The sequence below is a fragment of the Argiope bruennichi genome, chromosome X2 (genome assembly GCF_947563725.1).
Source record: "Argiope bruennichi chromosome X2, qqArgBrue1.1, whole genome shotgun sequence".
Lineage (NCBI taxonomy): Eukaryota > Metazoa > Arthropoda > Arachnida > Araneae > Araneidae > Argiope > Argiope bruennichi.
In genome coordinates this window covers 54,790,424-54,803,324 of record NC_079163.1, presented here as the reverse complement: position 1 = coordinate 54,803,324, position 12,901 = coordinate 54,790,424, and the positions used below count along the sequence as shown (strand labels likewise).

General features: G+C 28.1%; 1 protein-coding gene across 1 annotated transcript in view; it reads left to right on the top strand.

Annotated features, from left to right (window-relative positions):
• The window catches only part of LOC129961002 (telomerase protein component 1-like), a 148,024-nt gene that overhangs the window by 61,610 nt on the left and 73,513 nt on the right, over positions 1–12,901 (top strand). Inside the window, exons 24-30 of the mRNA XM_056074793.1 lie at positions 1,153–1,308; positions 2,130–2,306; positions 3,437–3,676; positions 5,335–5,448; positions 9,876–9,993; positions 10,126–10,305; positions 11,069–11,223. Coding sequence (XP_055930768.1) covers positions 1,153–1,308; positions 2,130–2,306; positions 3,437–3,676; positions 5,335–5,448; positions 9,876–9,993; positions 10,126–10,305; positions 11,069–11,223 — 1,140 coding nt within the window. The remainder of the gene's footprint in view (positions 1–1,152; positions 1,309–2,129; positions 2,307–3,436; positions 3,677–5,334; positions 5,449–9,875; positions 9,994–10,125; positions 10,306–11,068; positions 11,224–12,901) is intronic.

The following is a 12,901-nucleotide window of genomic DNA, read 5'->3' as shown; positions in this document are numbered from 1 at the left end:
AAGCATAGATTTTAAAATTTGTATTTAAAACTAAAGATATGAAGCATATTTTATTTCCTTATAATGCATTCCTGCGTCGCGTCGTCTGTACTGAAGCTGTAAACATTTGCATTTTAATTAACGATTGACCCTTCACCAACTTTCTTTTAACATATCTTTGAGAGTTTTCATGATAAAATTCTGAAATTTTGTACATGACCGTTTTAAAGTATGGGTCACATTTTACTCATTGGGAACTTTTTTGTACAGGGTTCGTATAAAAATTTAAATTTTGTATTTTTTAAAGTTTTTTCTCCTGAAAATTTTAATCGATTTCATAACATTTTGCACCTTATTTTACACAACTTTGTAATTTACAGTATATGTCTATGATCAATATTTAAAAATTAAAAGCCACGGTCAAGGTTTTTGAGACACCCTGTATATAATTGTGACCTCAGAATTCATTTATTATAACGAAGTTCATTTATTATAATTTAGGCAATTTCAACAATAATCCATTTATTGTTGAAATTTTTTAAATTGTTGTTCATTCGTTTTTTAAAGTGATATTTTTTTATTTCATTATACAAATTGTTATGCTAATTAAAAAAATTCAACTTTTAGAAGATTTTATTCTAACAAACTAATGAATGATCTTCATATAACTTTAAAATATATATTTCGTTTTCTTTCTTCTAATGAGAGAGGGATTAATTTAAATCTAAATTATTTTGAAATTTTCTTCTAAATATTATTTAAAAAAAAAGAACAATGGTCATATGTATGATGTAGCAAATACAGCTACTTATATTTGTATTTATGTACCAAAATTTAGAACTTTAATAGCTCAAATTCATTCTGAGACGAAGAGTTTAATGAAAAATATTCATTTTTCATTGAAAATTTGTTAGGGATTTAATTATTATCAATAAATAGACATATTCCACTCTTTTTATGCTGCTTGCGATAAGATGTTGTGTTAACATGTGGAATAGTAAAATTTCAAAGAATTTTTTAAATGAACGTTAACTGTTTTATTTTTACATAAAGTCAATGATAATAAATTGACATTTTCCTTGTATTTTGAAATACCATGTGTGTTGATTGGTACTTTTTCTTATTTTTATTAGTTTCTATATAGAAACCTTTTTTTAAAAAAAATTCTTTCAGATTTATTGCTGAACGATCCAGTGGAGGACAGCTTACATATGTTGAAAACATTGATCTGAAATATGATCTTCAAAATAAAGTAGTTTCTAAAAAATGTAAAAAACTCAATGTTTTACCAGAACAAGAAAAACTTCCTGTGTTGACAAAAGTTCCTAAGTGAGTTTTCAGATATTTTCAATTGTTCTATTGCATTTTAATTCAGGCTTATGCATTTTTTCTCTTAGTTTTTAATAATTAAAACGAAAACTATATGTATAGAAATAAAATTATGCATAAAACATATTTGTTATCGATCATAATTGAAAGAAAATAAACTTTATTATATTGGCAAAACTATAGAATTATATTGGTAAACTTTAAAATTATATTGGTAAAATCAACACTTACATATATTAAGTGAGTGTTACAATGAATTCTTAAAAATGGATAGCATACTATATATACTGCTATTCTGATTTTATTTTAATTCATAGCAAAAAATATTTAATTATAACATTAAATGTTATAAAAGTAAAACTATTATTAGGACTTTTAACTACAGCCATCGATTTTTAACCTTATATATTTAACATGTAAATGAGTTCAAAAAATATTAATGCAGTGGCAGTCAGTTAGAAAGTCCTCAACTCTACGTGAGATAGAAAGAATGTCAAGGACTGCTTATTTTTTGTACCTCTGTTAGAGATTTATTTTTTGGATCATAGGCGCTTAAATTTCCTATGTTCTGATGGGGATGCCAAATTACTCAGTTTAGGGCCCTCAATTCTTTAAAACTTCCCCACATTGACATATAGATTATGGTAAAAGAATTGCTGACATGAGAGTGTATAATTTTATGAAATCCTTTAACCCTTGCTGAGGATTATTGTTTAAAAATATTGTATTTAATTTTTTACATATCAATTGCACAATTTTTGTCTTCTGTTATTATAAATAATTTAAGAACTCCAGAATTGCATATTTTAACTTTTTTTCAGATGGCAGACAGTACGCATTTTCATCTCTTCCACGTTTAAAGATATGCATACTGAAAGAGATTTGTTGATTCGATATGTCATTCCTGAGTTAAGAAAAAGAGCTGCTTCGGTGTTTGTCAAAATTAATGAAGTGGATCTGCGCTGGGGCATCACTGAAACTGACTGTGCTTCTAAACGGTGTGTTCTTTTTTTTATTTATTTAAAAACTAATAAAAATAAGAAATTTATTTCTCTTTAATCAATGCAAAGCTGTTTTTCCACTTTTAATATTCTATGCCAAAAATAAAAATGGTTTAATATTGTTGTCACTTCTCAAATAATTATTCTAAAGTATTAATTTGAAAATTAATTGTTCTAAAGTATTCATTTTGCATATTAAAGTGTTAATATGTAAAAAGCATAAACCTGTAAGTTTTTAAAATTGCGATTACATCATTCATTAATTCTCATAAGCCTATTATGTAATATATTTTCCATTTGTCTGAAAAAATGTTCAAGATTGAATTTTCTAAAAATTTACTATGAAAAACTAATAGGATGTGACGAAGTGCATTTACATTCAAAAGCGCTTAGCATTATCTGTTAAATTATGAAAATAAGAGCGAAACATGACAAAACATATGTAGGCAATTCGTTGAATAATCTGTTAAACATTTTTTCGTACCATCTCCCATCATCGAGTGGAAAACAATAATGCAATACCGATTATAATTTATCCGCCTTTTTCTGGATATTTACTTCGTTTTGACGCTGTGTATGTTTGGAGCATACAATCGTTAAGAGAGAATATATATATATATATATATATATATATATATATATATAATCACCAAGTGGAAATTTTTCCTCATCCGAAAAGAATTTAGGAGGAGGCGATGCTCTTTCGTCTCACCCTAAGGAATATATAAAGAGTAAGGTTTATGAAGCAAGTTTCGGATCAGCAATATCTGCTCCCAAGGAGTCCGAACAATTTGTCTACCATTGAAATTTGCTGACAAACTGGTCTGTAGAGTTTGCTATGGAATTCAGCAACGTTGTAAATGAATTCTGAATTAGTAAATAACCATAATACTTTACCAATGTAATGAAAATATGGGATTCTTTGGAAGTTCTTGAATGTTTCTTTTGTTCTTTTTTTTGTAAAACTAATGATATATTATTTTATTGCACTATGTAAACTATTTTTTTAAATCTTGCATGATATTATATTTGAAACCAAAAATAGCAATCTCATTAATTTCTGTTATCTTATATATTTTGTTTATATTGCACTGTATATTGCTTACATTTTTAACTTTCTTTTATAGTGCTGCTGAATTGTGCCTTCTGGAAGCTCAGAAATCTGATTTATTCATCGGTATCTTGGGTGACAGATACGGTACTATATTTAATTATGACCCTCCAGATTCCCCAGAACTTCAATGGGTTAAGGATTACCCTCGTGGTTTATCAATAACTGAACTTGAAATGCATGCTGGAGCCCTGAGAGAAGACAAATTATTGAAAAAGAAGGCATTCTTTTACATTCGAAATAACAGCTTTTTGAAGTACGTAATATTCTTAATATTTATAAAACTAATTTTATTTAATAAGATGGTATTCATTGCGTTTTGCTGTTCAATACGATACACAAATTGGTTTCACAAGGATATAGGGATACAGAAAAAATGATAAATGATAAAATTATTTTTGTAAAATTAGCATTTCACCCACACAAATAATAGTTATTATATCAAATAACAAAAGTACCTCATAAACTTGTAAAATGTGATTTGCTTTGCAGATTATTAAAAGATTACAATAAGTAGTTTTTGTCTCATGTTTTATAGCAAATTAATTGATAATATCATAATTTAGCTTTGCGCCAATTCGAATCCGATAGATGAAATATTTGATGAGGTAAATCTTTTTTGCTTACTAGGGTACTTGTTTAATAGGGTAATGCCTGGGTAATGCTTTGGGTCTGGACAAAACTGGAGCTTGGTGAAACATTAATTTACGGGACTTGGAAGCAGACATTATTCAGAGTTTTATTAGAATATGTAATTTTTTATTCATTTTCTTACATTTGTTTTATAACAAAGTAAAATGATACCTATCGAGGGTAAATCGTTCTTGACACTATTGGATCTCAAATCTCATTCAAATAGTAATTTATTCCATTTCATTATTAAAATGAAACACATTCATACCATTTCTTTCAAAATCGGTCATGGTATTTTTTGCATTCGGACCGTTCGGAATCCCTTCTGGCCGTCCCTTGGTTCCAATAGCGAAGCCGTCGAATTTTAAAATGTCGGCAGAAACAGAATTATTAACTGTAATTATAAAACAACGGTAGCATAATAGTTGCAGTTTTGCGATGAATGGATAAAAATTGTGCTGGTATATGCGTATATAACGACAATGAATGTTCAGTAGTTTGAAAATGAGATTTTATTCTAATTTTTGGTAAAGCTTGCAGTATTTTGTGGATTCCGTATGATTACCTGATTCCTAAAAGATATTTGTTCGTGATGTTTACATGAGTTAAAGAAATTTGATCCTAATATGTTTGATTTGAAAGGACTTGAAAGTGTACGTTGCATGAAAGTCTATTTCCTTTATTGTTTTGGTGCATGAATGCATATTTCGTTTCTTGATTTTTCAAATGTCCTCAAATTGAAAAGTCTGCATTCATCTGCATTACAATGCTGTTTTGACTATTCACAATTGAACACACTTTTCAGACAAAAATGGTATTGCTTTGTCATATGAATGGACTCTTATCTCGTATTTCGTCGGATAACTTGTTATTTTTCCTGGTAGCAGATGTGGCCATATCTTTCTACATTGTCTACCATGCAGACATTTTGTTACGTTTTATTTGTTATAAAAGTATTTTTTTTTCTTTGTGAAATAATTTATCATCCTTGAAAATCTTTGTCATATTGTATCAATTAAAAAATAAACAGTATATATTCAATATTAATTTCATTATTCTGTAATATTTACTAAATATAATAGCTAAAACTGTTATTATTAATTGTACTAAAATAAATAATGAATATATTTGTTTGTATGAACTGTATAACATTCTTCATGCTGATAGAGGTTCACTTTCTTTATCTCTGCAATTCTTATTTTTTTAAAATTCTAACTAGCTAGTATAACGATTTTACATATTGTATGCATTTTTATGATTAGAACTGTGATTTTTCATTAGTTTCATGCCTGAAAAATACAGAAGTCACTTTGAATCTGAAAATCCTGAATCAAATCTAAAAGTGGAGGCTCTAAAGTCAAAGATACGTTCAAGCGGGCTGAAAGTATATGACGGGTAAGTAGACAATTGCAAATATATTTCAATTTAAATAGAGAGCCCAAATTGAGTGTACTTCATTTTTTTTTCATTTAATAATTAATATGCATAATAATAATTTCGGAAACATAAACTGGAAAACTGTTTTACAAATGTTCTTTAATTAAATTGTAGTATTAGATTTAAGAATTAAATGTGTCATACACAATTTAGACACATATATTTTGCACACATTATAGTCTGTGTATTTTCAATAGGCGGTTCAGGTTCACATTTTCTACCTCGTTATTGGTTGTCTGGTACCAGTAACGTGGTAGAACATTTGACCTTGAACCGCCTATAGAAAATACCCAGACTATAACATAGTACAATCCGCTTTCAGAACATTGGTTTCTTTATTTATTATTGAAGGAAAATTACTCATAACCATAGTTATTATCTTGTTTTTTGTATCTTCTTTTAGTTAAGCTATCATAATATTGATTTATCTACGAGGAAGACTTGTTTTATAATCATACGGATTCTTGTAAATTAAATTTTTTTAATGTTTTATTTATATGTTCAGTAATGTATATTTAATGGAATTACCCATAGTGATAGTTATCAAAGTTATAAATTATCCTGTAATAATTATAATTCTACCAGTGAATACACCATAATGTCACTTGTGACAGTTTATTGAGTTGCAAAGCAGTAGTAATGAGTGCAGTTGTTATTATTAGAAAAAAAAAGTATCTCTTTACGCTTTGGAGGTTATATATCTGACTGCACATTTGATGTTGATATATATGAATGATGTGTTTTGTTAAAATTTCATAAAGTGAAAAAAGAATGCATTTTTACTTTTTAATTAATAATTATAACAACATCAGCTCTGCGAGAAGGATTCAAAACATTTGCATAATACACTCAAAAGAGACAAAGGGGAAGTTGGCAGCATTTCTTTCTTTAAAAAGTATTGCTGCCTATAATTAAATTAAATAAATTTATTATATATGCTATCAGATATGATCATAATGGGATGTATCTCTAAATACGCTATTAATATAAATAGTTTTTGCACTCAATTTAAGTGATTTTGTTCATTGGAAATAATATAAATTAAATTTGATCGATCAGAATATACTTAGCATGTGTTCCTTCTTATTTTAGCGAAGCAAGTGAATAAAAAGTCAATATTGAGTTATTACAGTTCATACAATTGAAAACCAAATAGTATTTTTGAATGAATTTCTTTAAAAAAAAAAGCAGCATTTTTTGTCTTGAATTTTTACTTGTTTTTCTAAAAAAAAGCATTCATTTGAAAGTCAGATATTAATTAATTAATATTTTATTTAAATATTCATATTTTATTAAGAAGACAATTATATTAAGCAAAGCATTGTGTATTAATTAACCGTTTGAGCCCCATGCAGTACAGTTGCATTTTTCTGATTTCATAGCTGGAAGAGCTACTACATTTAACCTTGATATATAAATATAGAGGTATTTATATATTGTGAAATTGTGAAACAAACATGATAAAAGAGGAAAAGTACTATCGCTCCTTTACACGTTTATAGACATAAAATGAAATAAATAATTATGTCCGTTTCATTTTTTTTCTATTAAATTTTCCAAATATTCCTTGGGGGCTTAAAAAATTAAATAAAACATCGTTATAATTTTGATATGTTACCCCAGCCTTTTTTAAATGCTTCAATTCTCTTGAATAGTCAATTTAGTCTTCTAAGCAACATTTGAAAACACTATTTTGTAATTTACATGATATGGAAGAACTCAATATTTCCAGCGACTTTATACGGAGATTGTATCTAATTATCAAGTGATCAAAACAGTTCTATCGTTTTTGTGAAACTACAAAGTTTAAAGAATGTTACACGCAATACACAATAAATGGCACTAAAATTACAGCGATATGTTAATCAAGGTTTAAGACTCGTCTTATATAAAGAGGAGCGGAAATGTTATCTCTTAACATTATAAAAAGTAACATGAAGATGAGTACTCCAAACTCTATAATTCGTGCTTGTATGATGTATAAGTTTGAACTTGAAACAAATGCTGTGCAAACGGATCAAAAAGTATTCCAGGTTTTCTAAAAAGGTTCTGTTAGCACTCACACTACCCAAAGATGGCCTAGAAAATTTTCTTCCGCCGATGAGTCGCTTAAAAATGCGCCACGAGAAGGACGGATGTATGTCATTAACGATGATGAATTACAGGCTGCAGTCGAAGAAGATTCCTCTCAAATTTGTCAGATGTTAGCACGAAGATTTTCCGTAAGCGATGAAATTGTCCGTTTACATTTGCAGTCTTGGGAAAGTTTACAAGCTCAACAAATGGATACCGAACAATTGACAATGCGAATAAGCTAGAGGAACCTGACATTTGTTTGGGATTGCTTCATCGCCATCAAACGGAACCCTTTCTTGGCCGTTTATTAACCTGTGATAAGAAATGGCTCTTTTACAGCATTCCCAACAGACAGCATCATTGGTTGTCATCCACTGATGCTTTACCACTGACAAGCAAATCCAACATCCATCAACAGAAGGTTTTATTGTGCTTATGGTGGACTACAAATAAAATTAATCGCTATGAACTTTTACCATCTGGCCAGTCTATTACTGCTAATGTCTATAATGACCAACTTTGTCGAGTTCACCAATCACTTGAAAAAAACAGCCAGCTTTAATGAACCGTCGAGGCATTCTTTTCCTACACGATATTGCTATGCCTCATGTCGCACATGTGACCTCTGACACAATTCAGACCTTTGGATGGGAACCTCTTTTGCACCCTTCTTATTCCCCCTCCTGTAGTCCTTCTGACTGTCACCTATTTTTAAACCTAGGTAATCATCTGCGAAATCGGCTGTTCAGAAATAGAGAGGGTATGGCAATGGAGTTACATAACTTTTTCAACTCTAAAGATCGTGACTTTTATAAAAATGGAATTTATAAGCTTGTTTTCCGTTGGGTAAAGGTTATTGAATGTGAAGGTGGTTATTTTGATGAATAAATTATGTTATTTCCTATACATTTTTATGTTTTCTTTCAACAACAACAAAAAAAAAACGGCAGAACTTTTTTGGTCATATGATATACATATTGAGAAGAACTAAATAATGTTTCTGTGATTTACTGCAAAAGAATTTACCAACAAACACAAAGACTAGTGAAACGTTGTAATTTTATTCTGTTTCTTTAATGGAAATAACGGAAGTACATATTCTCAAATAAATAAAATGAAAACTTTTCAGGAAAACAACTCTTCTCTGATAAAAATGATTTCATTTTGCGGTTTTATCCCAAATGTGGAATTCGGCGGCATATTTCAAGGGTTACAGATTACCTAGAGATATAAACTGAAAAATGTAATCGCTATGATATAAAAATTTTATATATTTTAAAGAATGTAACTTATTTGAAATGTAATTTCTGTGTATCGTATTATTAGATTCTACAATTCTTGTATTTTCTGTCTTATGTAATTTTTTTTAAGATATACATATTTTAAAATATTAAGAGCTTAACTTTGAGCTTTTCTAAATAACACACACACACTTTTTTTGGCATAACATCGAGAATTTATAATCTGAAGATATTTCGAAATAAAATCTCGAGGGAAATAAGCCAATAAACATAAGTTTGCTGGCTTAGGTATTAAAAGGGGAAAAAACTGAGTTTCTGTTTGGAGTGAACGTAAAAAAAAATTATTTATGCAAATAAAATAAGAAATTTTTTTAAAAGAAATTCTGTTAAGTGAAATGAAAACTGACCTATAGTTTCTATGAATGCCATATAGAAAATTTTCATTTCTTAAAAAGTTGTATTAATTATGTTAGCTAGTTAATAGTAGCAGATTTAATACCTTTATACCAGAAGTTAATTTGTAATTCAGTTATTGCATTCTTTTGATGATTTGTTCTTGTAGTTTGTAGTAGCTACATGTAGTAGTTTATTAGTATAACAAGCAATTCTAAACATTTTCATATAACTCTGTAAAATTATTAATTTCTAATAGAAACTATTCTTGAATTGTAAAATCTCGTTTGCTTACTCAATGTGCATCCCTTTCCGTTTTCATGATTTAAGTCCCTTCCCCCGGTCAGTTTCTTATTCCGATTTTCTACTGATTTATTCTGCTATTTAGGAATATGCAAAAATATTTTTTTTTCTGCCTAGTCAATAACACTAGACTTATCTACAAACTCTTGCCATAAATTATTTTATCTATTCATTTACATAGTTAGGGGGGGGGGACCTTCACTATATAGTCGTTCAATTTCAAGATATTGATAATTGTCTTTCAAGAAACTGAAATTTTAAAAAGAGAGTTATTATAAAGTTTATTTTTCAATATTATTATTAAAGTGTTTTTATTAAAACTAAGTTCCCGGCTTTGTATTACAAATTACATCTCTTATTTATCATTTTTAGATATACTTGTAATTTCGCTGGAGTATTGGATGGTAAACCGGTTCTGTCAGGATTAGATAATTTTGGTAAAACTGTTTTGAATAATACATGGACTGCTATAAAGGAAATGCATGAAGAGGTATGCTCTTTTTTTGTTAACAAGGAAAATGTTGATTTATTAGGTAATGGAAAGTAGCAAAAAGTTTCTACATATATGATATGATTTTTTCCCATCCTAAAGCATATTTAGTTTTTTCCATTTTTTTATTAGGATCCATACGCTGATGATGTTATGGAAGAAGAAATGTGTCAACAATCGTTATTACATTCTTTCGATTCCTTTGTCGAAGTAAAAAATTCACCTGTGGGGGATTTGATGAAGGAAATTGAAAAGCATTGTGGTATTTTTCTTATTACTGGAAGTCCTGGATCTGGAAAAACTACTTTTGTTGTAAGAACCTAAATTCAATCATGGATCTTATTATTTTTGTGATTTTACTTTTTGAATTTTCTTTTGAATTTAAATTTCTTTTAATTTTCAAAAAAAAAAAAAATTTGGAATTTGGTAATCGGTACCTATAAGTTCAAGATATTTTTGAATACTTATAAGAAAGCTTTGATGTTCAAAATCTTTTTCATAGATAAGTAAATTTATGTTTTTTGTGGAACTGAATGATGATTGGGCTGAAAGAATCTGTGAATGTGCAACACTCCATTATAAAACGAAATTAAAAAAAAATACTTTTAAGATTTTAGGGTTTTAAGAATCATAATCCAGATTTTGTAATTTCTTAAAATAAATCTTCTGAAATTCTCTATTGAAATAGCTCGTTTCACTGGTTATTAGAATACCAAATAATGTTCATTTTCTTGTAATTAAACATAGAAACTGCCCAGTAGAATTTATTAAAATTTAGCTAGGAAACTAAATTTCAGTTCTACATCTGTTGTTCTTTCTTATAATTATAACATTCTATTATTATTTTTTTAATAAATTTATCTGATTTTTTTCCCTAGTCTTCTTTTATAATATTGTATTAAGTTCAATTTTGATATTATACAAAATAATGTCGAATTTGAAATTATATTACTGAACCTATACAAATTTTAAAATTTCATTGTTTCTATATAAACTCCCGTTTTAAGAAATAATATATTTGTTCTTAAGTCCATTTGATGTTCCTTTATAAAGTATTTTAATGCATTTATTATAGGTCGATTTATTGCGAAGACTGAAAAATTTCTCTGTTATAAAGTTTTTTGTTGGTCTTTCACCACGATCTACTGAATTATCATATATGCTTCAGTATATTTCTAATTCTATTGCAAGAACATTCCCGGTTTCTTCGATATTTCCTAAGTTGACCAGGTGATGATTTTTTATGATTTATAATTCGCAACTCGCATTTATTTTACATTATTAGAATTGATATTATGAATTGTGCATTACATGTTATGGTGTTTCATTGACATATGAAACTTTTGTTTGCATTTTAAGTGTTCTTTTATTGAATCGCGCATTAAAAATACGGGATAATGTTTTATGTCATGACTTAGAAATGGTGTTAATGATCAAATTTTGCTAATATTTTTCTGTTTTCATGTGATTTTTCCAAAGAATGATTTAGTATGTGATGCATATTTCTATCTAATGTTATTTATTTATTTAATATCGCATAGAAATTGCACAGTGACATCTTTCTGTTACATAATTTCTAATTTATATCCTTTGAATATATTATTGCATATGTGTTTCTTTTAAAACATCTGCAGAGTGCTTTTGTTTCTTATCATTTATTCATAAACTTCACTATTAGCATTATATATTATACGATATTGACACGATATGGTGTTATATCTGAATGTTTGATAATATTATAAAGATATTGTTATAAAGTTGTTTGACCGTTTAAGCTAAAAGGGTTGTTTATCAATATTAGCAGGATATTCATCATAGAATTAATTGAAATCATTCCATAAGAGCTGAGTGATTCTTTAATATGTGTTTTATATTTCTCTATCAATATCAGTTAGCTAGCAGGGCTGAATTAAGCACTGTAGAAATCCTTAGACAATACAAGATTCGGGAGGGGGAGGGGGTGCTTTCTCCATTCATACTTTAAAATCAACGATATATACGTATATGGTTTTTGATTTAATCTTTATGTTAGTGGTTTTTAAGTAATGCACCTCATGACAGATGGCGATAACAAAACAATTAAATAATCTAACTTCTAGAGAGTTTTAGTATGTCATGTGTAAAAAAATTACTTTAAAATTATTTTAATATTTCTTTTCAAGCAAAACTTTAAAAAGTTATAAACATTTTTTTATGCATTCTATATGCTTAAATGCAATGTTTTAAAGGGTGGTTGATTTATGAGTCAGCAAACGATCTGAAAAAACATGGATCCATATATGACATTAGGAACATTAAAAAGAAATTTTTAATATTAATGTTCTTAAGCTTAAACAAAATTTGACATATAACTTGAATATGTTCAAGTATATTACCACACTAATATAATGAATGTAAATGAAAGTGGAAAATACTAAAACACATTGTTCCCGGTCTCGGGACTCTACGTAGCCCCTAGGCATTTGCCTGTTTTGTTTATTTAATAAACTAGCCCTGCTCGTTAGGTGAATGAAATCTGAATTTGTTCTTATAAAAATTATCTTAAAAATTGTTCTTAATCATAAATATTCTTAAGAATCATTTGTACCATCATGCTGTTTGTTCAAGTAACAATTGTGCTTTGTATTCGTAAAAGTTTTTGTTTAATATATACAATACAAATTATGTACAACACCTTGCTGAAATGCTACTGTTCAAAATCCATCTTTAATTTTCCCTTCTAAAGAATTCTGAAGACAAAGCTGTTAATATATCTTTCTATTTTGTTATATTTCACAAAATTAACTTGTTATTTTCAGCCAATAACTTTTAAGTATGACAGGCTTTTAACATGCTGGATCCAAATTTAGATTGTGTTATTTGAAAGAAAGAACATGAATCTGACATTTATTGTAGCGAAAAAGTGCTG